The sequence below is a fragment of the Prosopis cineraria genome, unplaced genomic scaffold (assembly GCF_029017545.1).
Source record: "Prosopis cineraria cultivar Desert tree isolate PC_DT_omini unplaced genomic scaffold, ASM2901754v1 PC5, whole genome shotgun sequence".
In the NCBI taxonomy this organism is placed as follows: domain Eukaryota; kingdom Viridiplantae; phylum Streptophyta; class Magnoliopsida; order Fabales; family Fabaceae; genus Prosopis; species Prosopis cineraria.
In genome coordinates this window covers 4,175,663-4,188,879 of record NW_026555336.1, presented here as the reverse complement: position 1 = coordinate 4,188,879, position 13,217 = coordinate 4,175,663, and the positions used below count along the sequence as shown (strand labels likewise).

The following is a 13,217-nucleotide window of genomic DNA, read 5'->3' as shown; positions in this document are numbered from 1 at the left end:
ACTTCTAGTAATGCCCAATCACTATGATAGGTCATTCCATGTTTTTAATTCTAAAATTGTTTTAAAAGTAACATAATTAAATATACTTTTATTTTGTTTTGTCATGAAAAAATTTACAAAATAATTTCTTAAAAACAAAACTAAACAAAAATCTGTAGAAACTAGATACCACTACACAAGAAAGTCAAAAAAAGGATTTGAGTGGTGCCCTTGGATTTCCCGATGCTACTCCTTGTTCTGAAGGTTACTATATACCAGGAGACTATACTACTATTATATATATGGGTATATATTTATATTGGATATATTACAAATGATGAGTTGTTGCTAACTGTACCGGTGTGATTGGAGGTTGACAGTAAATTATTGAGAATATCAATATCAACGGCTAATGAGCTCAACGAAGAAAGCGAACGGCGAAAATAGAAGGCAAGACAAGAGAGGCAAACGCAAAGAAGGCTCGTTATGTCGAAGCTTCTAGCCTGTCTTTACTCTTTCGAGACATCCGCACCAAAAAGCACCGTCTGATAGTGCAATTGTAGATTTGGTCGCAAGTCAACGTCATCAACCTCAGATCGAAATTTCTCCCAAGCTTAACTACCCCAGAAACCCAACCTTTGCTAATTCCATTTTCATTTTCATTTTGCTCCAACTCCCTTTTCTGTTTCTCTTCGCCACCAGCCTTTTATTGCGGCTGCGAAGTGAAATCGGTGTAGTTTGGTGGTCGCGGTGCTGTTATTCTAACTTTAAAAGCCGCAGGGAATACTCATGTTCGGGAGTTTTGCTCAGTTCATAGTTCGGGTGGCATCACGTAAGTCGTCTTTTCTGGTCGCAATTTGATTGTCTGATATTATTATTATCATAATCTTAAAAAAAAAAAAAAACTGAGAGCTTGTGGAGGATTTTCATTTTCTCCATTTTGAAGCGATGATAATTTTAGGGGTAAGCTATGTTGCATTGTTGGGTGACGGTCTAGTGGATCTGACCAATAGGTTTTCACTTTGATTCTGGTTTGATGGGAAGATTGACTTGTATCGTATCTATTAATGTGGCAAATCGCTGCTCATCATGATGAATTAATGGCGGTCATTAGTGGGATTTGAATATGGCGAGGAAAGAGAATAATCCGATTAGTCAACAGTTTATTGTCACCCTTTGAAGTGATTTCTTATCATCTTTCCTGAATTGGTTTTATCACAATTAATTGCATATTATCTTTTGTACAAGATAGACTAGATCGTTGTAAGTTATATTTAGTGGGGTTGTGAGGTCTCCATAGGTTGCATTTTGTTAATTGCAGCATTAGCTTGAAGAGAAAAGGGAAGAGAAAGAGAGGATGAGGAACAAATACAGGAAACCAACAAATTTACGTTGCAATGCAGGGAGCAGATTTTCTGCATCTGCTGTGGTGTGGAGCTTGGTAGGATGCATTTTTTTGATTCATTTCTATTCCAATATTCATCAAAGAGATAGGGAAGGTGGCGAGGTCCAATTGCGAGTAAGCGGTCATCCCCAACTCCGTGAACTTCTAGTAGTGGAGGAGGAGGAGAACATACGAATTCCCACACCAAGGGGAAAGAGGTCCCCTAGGGCAGCAAAACGTAGACCTAAGCGTGCAACCACGGTGATCGATGAATTCCTTGATGAAAATTCACAACTGAGACATCTATTTTTTCCTGGTCATAAAAGGGCTATAAATCCAGCAAATGCTGGGAATGAGAGTTATTATTACTACCCTGGCAGAATTTGGTTGGATACAGATGGGAATCCTATTCAAGCCCATGGAGGTGGCATTCTGTATGATAAAAAATCTCGGACATACTACTGGTATGGTGAGTATAAAGATGGGCCCACTTACCGTGCTCACAAGAAAGGAGCTGCCCGTGTAAGTCTTTTTTACTTGAAAAAGTACTTGTTTTTAAGTATAATGTGATTTCCCCCTCTAATAATAGGAATTCGTGCATCTTATTTTGTGGTCGGAAAAAACGCTTGGTCATTTTCATGATTGTTGAAGAGGCTAATTCTTATGTTCAGTGCTATGCTTAGATAGTTGCATCCCTTGGTCGTCAAATCTATAACGATGTCTTAAATAAGAGGAAGGCTTTATCATAAGGAAGAACTCAGTGATTGGAGATGCTTACATGGCTTTACATATCTGCACTGTTCCTTCTTTGACAAAACTGCTTAGTTTAAGGGGCCTTATGTTTCATTAGTAAATTCAATATCTTGAGTTTTGAATATTCTTGATGTCATTATTTGATGTGAAGTCTTTGGCAGAGGGATGGCATTTGTTTTGGCTGTCATTTGGTTCACTAGATGCTAACATTGGCACAAAAGTTATGTATTCTAATTAGTCTTCTGGTCATTTGACGATCTTTCAATGTGATAAGTGGAGGATTTAGAAAACGTAAGACTCTTTCCAATGTGGAGCAAGTGCAAATATATCATATGAAAAGCTTTTATAGGAAAATAGCATCGTAATGAGATATAAGCATGACAGCTTCATCGATTTATGGAAATGCCTTGTGGTGACTTGAATCACTGGGGGATTACGAATTATTGACCTGAATGCCATAGTAAACATTAGCTGTGTCATAAAATTAGCATGTGGAGGTTGATATGTGGTATGAATAAGTGGGATGTAACTTATTTTTTCATTTTCTTTTTTCTTGTTCACCAGATAATTGGCTTCAAACTGAACTTGCAACGATAGTAATACTAGCTATATGAAATGATTCCATGCCCAAGTAGATATCAATAAATTCTTCATGCGTACACACACACATTTATCTATGCCTTTTGTTGTGTCTCTCTTGTTGTCATAGAGTGAACATTTTTTTACAATATATCAATGTGCTCTGTCTCTGTCTGTTTTATCATATTTTAAAAAAAAAAAATTGCCATAGTGCTCATCTAATAAGTTATACCATGCTGTTATCAGATATGACGGCCTCTTTGAGTAGCAATCATGGGATAACCCCTCAAAATATATATATATATATATGTATGTATACTTTCTCAGCTGCATAACCTTGTGCCAAAATTCTAATTAGACTATCTCTATCTCCTTCAGGTGGACGTTATAGGAGTAGGCTGTTATTCTTCCAAGGATTTGTGGACTTGGAAAAATGAGGGAATTGTATTGGCGGCAGTGGAAACGAATGAAAATCATGATCTGCACAAGTCCAATGTGCTTGAGAGGCCGAAAGTGGTTTACAATGATAAAACTGGACAATATGTGATGTGGATGCACATAGACGATGCCAATTATACAAAAGCTGCTGTTGGGGTGGCAATCAGTGATGCTCCTGATGGTCCTTTTGATTATCTTGGTAGCCAAAGGCCACATGGATATGAAAGCAGGGACATGACAGTTTTCAAGGATGATGATGGGGCAGCATATCTAATATACTCCTCTGAGGACAATAGTGAACTGCACATTGGACCCCTAACTGAAGATTATCTTAACGTGACTTCTGTCATGAGGAGGATTCTGGTGGGACAGCACCGAGAAGCACCTGCTCTATTCAAGCACCAGGGTACATACTATATGATCACATCAGGCTGCACCGGCTGGGCCCCAAACGAGGCACTGGCTCATGCTTCTGAGTCAATATGGGGGCCATGGGAAACAATGGGAAATCCATGCGTTGGAGGGAACAAAGTATTTAGACTGACAACTTTCTTTGCTCAGAGCACTTTTATACTCCCTATGCCTGGATACCCTGGTTCATTTATTTTCATGGCAGATCGATGGAATCCTGCCGATCTAAGAGACTCTAGATATGTATGGTTGCCTTTGATAGTGGCAGGACCTGCTGATCAACCTCTGGAGTACAATTTTGAGTTCCCATTGTGGTCAAGAGTTTCTATCTTTTGGCACAGAAGATGGAGACTGCCTCTGGGTTGGAGAGGATTCATATAATGAGGTTCTCCTTGTACATTCGATCACATATGAAGCCTCTAAGTCTACAGCCCGCCGATTTGCATTGTCAAACCCTGGCTTAAAACTGTGAAAGTTCACCCGCAACATGAGTACGCGGATACAGGACTTCAGTCTCGAGAACTAGAGTTTTCACATTTCTTAATTCACAATAGTTAGAAGTAGCCTGTATATATATATCGAGAAAGATTGGCCATTGACCTACCGAGTCCTAACTTAGGTGGATACTTTGTTTGTTGACACTTCTCTTTACCATTTTGATATACACAACGTGAAATTGCTTCACATACTTGGATATAATGTACTGATTTCATGTTAATGCTCGATAGAAAAAAAGGGTGGGCTGTGATCCATACCTTGTCACTGAAATTTGAGAGTTCTATCATAGCCCTTAGTCCATAGTTCCATTATCCCATAAGCTCCAAGTTGTAGCAGCCCACAGTTTTTTGACATGTCCAGCACAGTCCGTAAGTCCATAGTGCCATTATCCTTATGCCCAAGTAGCAACCCATTGTTTTTTTAACATGTCTTGACTAATGACTATTAACTGTTGCGTCCTAGAAAGATGGATTTTCTGACTTCTGAGTACTGTGTAGAAGTGTAGCGTGTGCCATATGAGTGGGCCTCAACTCAAAATACAGGTTCAAGTGATCCGAACTAGTTATACAGAAGAAGCCTTTATGTTCCTTTTCACATCGGCTGTCACAGTGTCACTGGATTCGTCAATTATTGCTTTATCAAAGAAATTATTCGTCTGGTGCAACTATAGAAACAAATAAACAATAGACTAATGACTATTGAGTCCTAAAAAGATGGATTTTCTGAGTATTGTGTAGGGTGTACCGTCTGACTAGGCCTCAAATTCAAAATGCAAGTTCAAGCGAGTTTGGAGAACAGATGTCACGCATAAATTCAACTGCAACATTAACGTTTCTTTCAATCTTTCATAATATTAGTTGTTACTGGATTCTTCAATTATTGCATTATCAAAGAAACTATTTGTCCGGTATAATTATGGAAACAAATAAAATACAATAGACCACAGGAACAGGAAATACAGACAGAGGGACAAAGATCCTGAAGTACTTTGGGTTGGTAAATACGCTTGAAAAACCTTTATTGCTTGAAGTCGGTCCTATTAAAACATAAAGGATCACCTGGTCGTTGTCAATGTCACAGAAAAGAGCATCAAAGGCTTAAAGTCGTAGAAGAAAGTTGGGCCCATAGCACCAAACACCCTCTATAAAATTAAAAACCGAGTGAAAGCCACAATAATTATTTTTTAAAACTCAAAAGAGGAAAAAAAATAAAAACTAAGACAAACGTGGAGAGGGAAAGCCTCATCAGAACTGAAGTCCTGGACTTGCAACCCTAAAAAGATGAACCCACTATTCATAGTGTTTCCTTTTCATTGTCTATGACACTTACAATATATTAGCTTTCATGGGCAAAAGGTGCCTCATATGAACCCTTATCTCGCCTCCATGAAAGGGTTCAGGGTTCGTGGGGGCCATACAAAGAAGCTAAAGCTAATATCTGTGTCACACACGCATTATACATAATTGTATAAAGATGATAGACTTTAGAGAGAGAAAAGAAAAAGGAAAGACATGCAAAGACTATTTCAAAGACACAGCGTGCTTTGCTGGCCACTAAAACGCTACTTCCACTAAGGAGACTCTGCTCCTTTTTATGAGATTCCCTCATATATTTAACCCAACACAGTGGCCGCCCTAAGATTCTATATATCACTTGAAAGGCTTGGAACACGTAGTCCTCTTTCGTTTTTTGCAAGTTTAGTTTTTATATTTCTTTACCACTACCGGTATGGATTGCTACCTTTATTTATATTATTGTACACCATTATCCTTGCAGATGAAATCATCTTTATACACCAAATACCAAATCTTGATTCTTTTTTTGGGACCTTTTTGTGAAAAGAAAGAAAAAACAAAGAAAGATTAGTGTGTGATAAGGCTGAGTCTAATCTTTTGTTTTCAGGTTATGTTAAGCCCATGACTAATAATTAAATATTGCAAACATATATTTGTGATAATACAAGATTGTCTTCTCCGGCTTGATTATGTTTTTAATTCCCTCGCTAGTTGAGCGAACAGACAATAATACAGCTTGTCTCTGGTCAAAATTGAACCATAACCATATTTTGGGATTATATATATAATACACCAACTGAAAAGCATATCACCTGGCTACACAAGGAAACGTTCTAACCGTATATTTATGCCGATTATTGATCTTCTTCTTCTTCTTCTTTTTCAAACTCAAGGGTGATAGATTTAAGTAGTCTAAGTCTTGATTTAATTTATGCTGTATCCAAAAGGACCAGTGGCCTAGAGGGAAATAAGTCAAATAACTCTTACTTTGATCATTTCTCTCTCAATTTTAATAATACATATACATATATTTTAATTATAAGAAGAGGTTTAAACTCTGCATATTTACCTATACTTTACCTTACACTACTCTTAATTATCCTAAGCTAGTAATCAGTTGGCAATTGCAATATTATTTTAATTTACAGAAAAAGACTTTTGACCTATATTAATTTTATGACAATAAACTCCCTATATAATTACACAATTTTGGTATTTTTATATTGTTATTTTCAAATTCCAAATTGTCAGTAATCTTTTTAAATTTTTGAACTACATAAATCAAAAGTTAAATCGTCAAAATATACCAAAAATAAAATTGTCAACACAGTGACAACTATTTTCTCACACCAACAATATTCCACACGGTCACATCCCTGTTTTTGTTTCCTTTGAACATTTCCCTTGAATGCAACTAAATATAACATTAATTTAAGGGAATAAGTTCACTATCCCTCAAAAATAAAATAGTCGGACAATTATGCCATTGATTACTTCATACATACATATATATAATATATATATTCAAAGTCATAACCTATTTCTTCGTAATATGAAAATAAAATCACAAAATGTTATCAAGAATAATTGAAAATTCAAACTCCCCTCCCAACCATATCAACCTCCAATCGTATTGTCTTGCCATGCTAATCAAATTAAAAAAAATGAGAAAATAAAATAAAAAGAAACACCCACTTCAACCGAGTTACCACCACCACGGCAACCATGCACGTGCCAAAAAAACCAAGAACACGTGCGAAGCACTCTCGCAGCATCTCCATCATCTACGTCGTCAAGGCCTCCATGCACTGGCCCACACCACCGGCTGCTCCTTCCAGGCCAAGAATATTCCGGCGTCGGAGCAATGTGTTATTGCCCATCCCTCCTTGTACCTCCTCAACAGCGCTCTCACGTCGTCGGAAACCTCATCGCTAAACGGCACCACATTGAGCCCACTTCCATGCAGCCGCTGCGACCATCTTGCTGCCGTCTCCCGCCGTTCCACCGACTGCGCTGGCTCACAAGCCACCAAGTCAACGATGGCTCGTCCCGCAGCTCGCTCGAGCATCAAACGCTCGTTGCTTGCGTGGGGGAAGCTCTCCTCCAGTGCCTCGAAGTAAACCCTAAACCACCTCAAGCATTCTTGGAAACCTCGTACAAACTCAAACCCATGAAATCCGACATCAAGATCAGCTTCCTCTTCCACGACAGTGACTATCCTAGGTTGCAATCTCCGAAACGAGGAGATCAATACGTCACGATTATTACCAAAGGCTGTGATAGAATGCAACGCGTTAACACAATTAATGGCGAGAGCCTCGTCGTCTTTGATTTCCAATTCCGAGAAATTAAAGTCCGAGAGATCACCCGCGTGATGAATGACGTTGAATTTAAAGGGGACGCCCATGAGCCGAGCGAACTTCTCCATTCTAGTCCCTATTTCCTTCATGACTTTCTGAACAGCAGCGACAGAGCCACCGGCTCGGCGGCTAACCACCGTGGTTAACCGGAGGTGCGGGGTGTCATCGCTGCGAGTGGCCAAGGCTTCAAGAAGAGTCGGCCACTGGGTGCAATACGTATCGCTAATATCGACGATGTGCAACTTGGGCTCACCTTCTAAGGCCTCCAATATGGCGCCATTGGAAGCGACGTGACCGAAAGTAGTCCAAGGGCTGACCTCCTGGAACTTCAAGACCATCTTCCTGGTGGACTCAAAAGAGCAAGTTTTGTCCGACGCGGATGCCAAAGTACGGTAGGTGCGGTCGCCGGAGTCGGTGACACGACTGAACAAGGCCTGAAGGAAGTAAGCGGCGAGCTTCTGATCGATGTCGCCATAGGGACTGGCGAGCTCGTTGAGCATCCAAATTAACTGCTGGACACGAGCGCTGTTCTTGTCGGCAACGGCACGGGCGGTTTCGAGGAGGAGATCGTGAGCCCAGCGGCCGGAGAATTCAAAGGCATGGAGGTCAGGCGCTGCGGGGGAGAGGGAGAAAGAGAAATCAGAAGCGGTGGGAGTGGTAGTGGTGAAAGTAGAAACAGCGGTGGCGGTAGGGGTGGCGGAGGAGGAAGGATTATGAGGTTGATAAGGATAATACTGCCTAGAAGAAGACGAGGACAAGTCGTCTTCATCCATGAAAAAGTTGAAGCATTCTTCGTCTTCTTGCTGCTGGTAGTGATGATGATGATGATGGTTGTTGTTGTTATTGTTTTGTCTGGAGGATCTGGAGCTGCTAGAAGTTCTACTAGAAGAGTTGTTGAGAGAATGAGGATCAGGTTGAGGTTGAAAAGTGACTAGGCGAAACAAGGTATCCATTTAACCCACATCAAAGCATACAAATACGGAGACTGTGAAGTGTGAACACAAGGAGAGAGCGAAAGAGGCGTATGAGTCACTGTTTTTAACAGCGAGAGAGAATTGAAAGGAAGTTGAAGAATGTGGAATATATCGTAGGGATGGGGTGGGAATAGGGAAGAGGTTATGCAGAGTAATTAAATTTGGTGTAATTTGAGTTTGGTAAAAAGTAGAGGGCAATGGAATGAAAGGATTAATAATTGGAAATGGAAAGGAAGGAAGGAACTAGGTAGGAGATGGGCTAGTTGAGGGGGTTGGAATAGAATAGTTCTGACAAAAGATGGGAAATAAAGTAGGAATGAGGAAATTAAAGGGGTTAGTGGATGAGCTTTTCATTGTTTTATTGTTTGGGGGGAAGAGAGAGAGAGAGAATGATAGCAGGCGTGACGAATGAGGGTAGAGAGAGAGAGTAAAGCTGCCGGCGTGAAAGAAGATGGTGATGATGATGATGAGCAAACCCACTATCTCTCTCTCTGTATCACAACGCACTCACGTTGCTTGCCTCCTAATCACGCTCCAATCTCTGCCAAAATTCCCATCAAACTTTTTCCTTTTCCCTTCGTTGTTTTGCTCTTTTTTACATTAACCCCCATACATGATACACCCCCCTTTTCAAAAAACTGTTATTGTTATATTAATTGATCTATTTATCAAGAAAAATTCACCATTTAATTTTATAATCTTCACTCAATTAAAATTTAATTTATGAACTTTGACTTTGACTCATGTAAATCAATTCATATAATTTTATCTATTTAAAAAGTTAATTCCTACATTTTTAAAAAATAGAATTAAAAAAATAAAGTTATTTTAAATTGTCAAAACTACATGGATTAAGTTGCATTGAGTTAAAAGTTTTAAAGACTAAATAATAATTAAATCAAATTATAAGAATGAATTATATTTAGTTACAATTGAATGAAGAATATAGAGATTAAATGAGTATAACGATAACTGTTCTGGATCAAACTTAGGGTCGTCAAATCTACCACTTGATAACCTAGACTTTACAATAATATTTCTGTTCAAACTTGTAACCAGAAATGACTTAACTGTTGCGCTTAATTGATAAAAAGTGATGATTTTGAACAGATTGGGAAAAAGGAATAAGAAAAACGTTGCAGTGATGATATGGTGTTGTCCAACTCCAAGTTCTAGGGCATGCGGTTGTTTACTTTTTTCACAAAACCTCTCATTTGATCTGGATGGTTTATAAGCATGCAGTGATATTCAGTAATCACTTCAAGGCTTCATCTTTCCCTCTGACCCTAAATGTTGGAATCCACTTACTCACCAGAACTCTTTCTTGTAACAGCCTTTCAGAATCTGAAGCTATCCATTTTCAACCTCCCATATCATTGCTTTCCAAAGTCTCTCATCCATCCCTTCCTTCTTCCTCTTGCTCACTCTGCTTCGCCCAACCCACAACATCACTTTCTCTTCTTCTACCTCATCATATCACTCTTTACTACTAATTTCATCTCTAGCTCTCTTCCCAACTTTTAGCTGTAGCTCTTGAAGGAAACTATTCATCTTTTCTTTTGTTTGTCTTCCTCGATATTTCTTTTTGGCAAACTTTTGTTTTTCGTCTATAGACTATACAGTCCTTTTTAATCTGAACCTTTGCATATTTTTCCCACTAGCTAGTTAAAAAAATTAAGTTTATGTAAGAAAGTCTCTTCTTCCTATATTAATGTGGATTATATTTTCGAAATATGCTAATCGCCAATTTTGAAAAAGCCACTCGAGATGTTGATAATCACATGTTATTAATAATATAGCCATGTGAAAATATACTAAACAAAATTGTCATCAACAAATTATTGTAGAAGAGTCATTATCAACACAATATACTGCCTTTTTTCTCCACCGATATCCTCCTATTAAAAACAATCATATTCAAGATATTGTTGGGCATTAAATATGGACACCTCTTTCAATGAAGATTTAAATTTTGGTTCGTCACATTATGAGAGACGACTAATCCTTTTTCCTAGACCTAACTTTGAACAGCATTTTATAATGGCCACCAAATAATTCACTTTAATAAGTGGGCCTTAATTGAAAGTATTGGGGTAAAAGAAAAAGGAAAAAAATGAGACATACAGCTTTTTTCCCCACAAAATGTGAAGCCTACTACCCTTATTAATTCATGGCTTTTTGAACAAAAGAAAAAGTTATAAAACATCTATTAATGTGGTGCCCGTATTCAGGCGGAGATCAAACCGGGATATATATCAAAAGATAATGTATAATATAAGATTGATATATCATAAACTTTAGAGTTAAGAGGGAATTTTTGCTCTCAAAACTCAAAGTTGGCCAGTTGGCTCTGACCAAGTCCATTGCATTAAGTTTGACTTTAATTTACCTATTGATTAATTAACTTGTTATGTACTCTATCAGTATTATTATCACATAAGCAATATGATCTTGCTAATCAATTTCTTCAGGAGAGAGGAAAGAAGTCAAACCATGATATATATATATATAGAGAGAGAGAGTCAGGAATAAGGGCCAGGCTTGACAGGCCGCCTGTTTAAGCCCGTTTTAATAAGAGTTCGGGCTTAAAAATTTGGCATTTTTTAGGGTAATCGAGCTTCGAAGCCCAGCCCTTTTAAGCCCTAGAAAAACAGGCTCGGGCCCGTGAAGCCCGTTTTACTATTCACAAAGTATTGTTTTCACCTCTTTCCAAATAATGTACAAACATTGATTTGTATTTTGTACCAGCAATTGGTTGAATTGTTTTGTGCCATTTTATAGTAATTTTCATATTTTATCTTGTGATATATGTATAGATATATATTTGATAATAAAACAATTTAATTAATAATTATTGTAGGTGATGATGAAGAAACTACAAAAATAATTAATATTGAGTCTTCGCCTCCATCTTTCATAAGTGGACCTATATCTGAGGGTTTTAATATTTTATTTATGGATGATAATGAGGAAGATCTTGATTAGGATTGATGATGATGTTTGCCTTCATCTTATTTGGACTTTTAAATTTTTTGTTCATTTTTTAGATTATGTGAGACTTTGGTTTGATATATATGTTAAATTTTAAAATATTCTAAATAAATTTTAATGTTGAATTTTATTTTATTTTATTTTATTCTTATCCGGGCTTACGGGCCCGGCCCTAAGCCCTATAAATAAGGATCGAGCTTCAATTTTAGGATAAAATTGGGATAACCGGGTTTTAGGGCCTAGGCCCATAAGGGCTAGACCTGCCCGTTTACCAACTCTATATATATATATATATGTAGTGATAAGATTGGTCCATAGAACTTTGTTGACACATACATGAACTCAGTCACCTTCTTCCAATACAACTATTCAAAAGGTTCCATGTAGATCAAATTTCTGGTAAAAATATATAGATCAAATTTAGTTAGTTCAATATAAGTCATTATTGGTATTTTTATTCAAAATTTTTAATAAAAACAAAAATGTAAAGAGAAACATTAAAAATTAACAAGTGCTTTATAAATAGGATCATATTTTTTTTTCCTCTCTCTACCATATAAAAAGATCCAACTATTTATTGACTTTAGCAAAAACACGTATTAAATGTGGTTTGCATGTTCTTTTAAAAGTCATCCAAATAGACTATAAAATAACATGATTGTTGATAATGGGGCATCCACATTTACAATTTGGACCTTACTTTCACTTTACTGAATGGGCCATAATTGGAAGCATGAGTGGAGAAAAAGATGAAATGAGACAGTTCACTTCCCACACTAATTTCATGGTTTTTTTTTCGCATAAAAATATTTTTTTACATCAAAATTTTAGCTCATCAAGTTTATAAAACAAAAAATATTTACCCAATGTATTATTTCTAGTTGAAGAGGCTATGATTTCTTAATTAAACACAAGATCTAGGTCATATCTAAGCATGTTTAACTACAAAAATTACCTTCAGACAAAAAACTGCCTCTAATTGGATTCAACAATTAATGTTTAAATTTGACTCAATAATACTCAAATTTGACTCATATAATTGTATAAAAATATTTACTTAATTATCTTAAAAAAACACAAGACTTGCATTTAATAAAATTGGGAGTAAGTATTGGTTTTCAACCAACAAAATGTTATATTTTAAAATTAAGAAAATATAGTTTTTAGTCTCTTTGTGGTTAACATGGATCAATATTCCTATAGACTTTAATTAATTAAGATTAAATCTCTATAGTTTTCATTAATTTTGAGCAAAGTCCTTATATAGAATAGAATACATGACCTTAATCAACTCTCAATTTAAATTAAAAATATATTTTCTTTACTCAAAAGTCCTAGCTTAAGATTCACGTCTTTGACGGTGGGGAAAGGATCATAGCTTTTGGAACTCAAGTGTTTCCCACTTTCCCCCCTTTTAGCCAACTAAATTGGTAATATATAAAACATGCATTTATGTCCCATCTTTAATGTAATTATAGTCCTTTTTTTTTTTCTATTCTTATTTCTTAATTTTTAATTAATGTGGAACCCACATTCAGGCAGGGATCGTACCGGG

The 13,217-nt window shown here is 37.0% G+C and overlaps 2 protein-coding genes across 3 annotated transcripts; one reads left to right on the top strand and one right to left on the bottom strand.

Moving 5' to 3' along the window:
• The first annotated feature begins 405 nt into the window (after positions 1-405).
• On the top strand, positions 406-4,633 carry LOC129310291 (uncharacterized). 2 transcript variants are annotated; one of them, XM_054952103.1, is made up of 3 exons: positions 406-811; positions 1,301-1,885; positions 3,074-4,633. In XM_054952103.1, exons 2-3 carry the CDS (start codon positions 1,337-1,339, stop codon positions 3,923-3,925), a joined length of 1,401 nt encoding a protein of 466 aa, XP_054808078.1. In that variant the 5' UTR covers positions 406-811; positions 1,301-1,336; the 3' UTR covers positions 3,926-4,633. The 2 variants fall into 2 exon arrangements, with proteins under 2 accessions (XP_054808078.1, XP_054808079.1); XM_054952104.1 differs by having other exon boundaries at positions 407-811; positions 1,383-1,885.
• A 2,159-nt stretch (positions 4,634-6,792) lies between these two features.
• LOC129311431 (protein SHORT-ROOT-like) lies at positions 6,793-8,864 on the bottom strand. The gene has a single exon (XM_054953762.1). It carries the CDS (start codon positions 8,648-8,650, stop codon positions 7,130-7,132), a length of 1,521 nt encoding a protein of 506 aa, XP_054809737.1. The 5' UTR covers positions 8,651-8,864; the 3' UTR covers positions 6,793-7,129.
• Between the last annotated feature and the right edge of the window lie 4,353 nt (positions 8,865-13,217).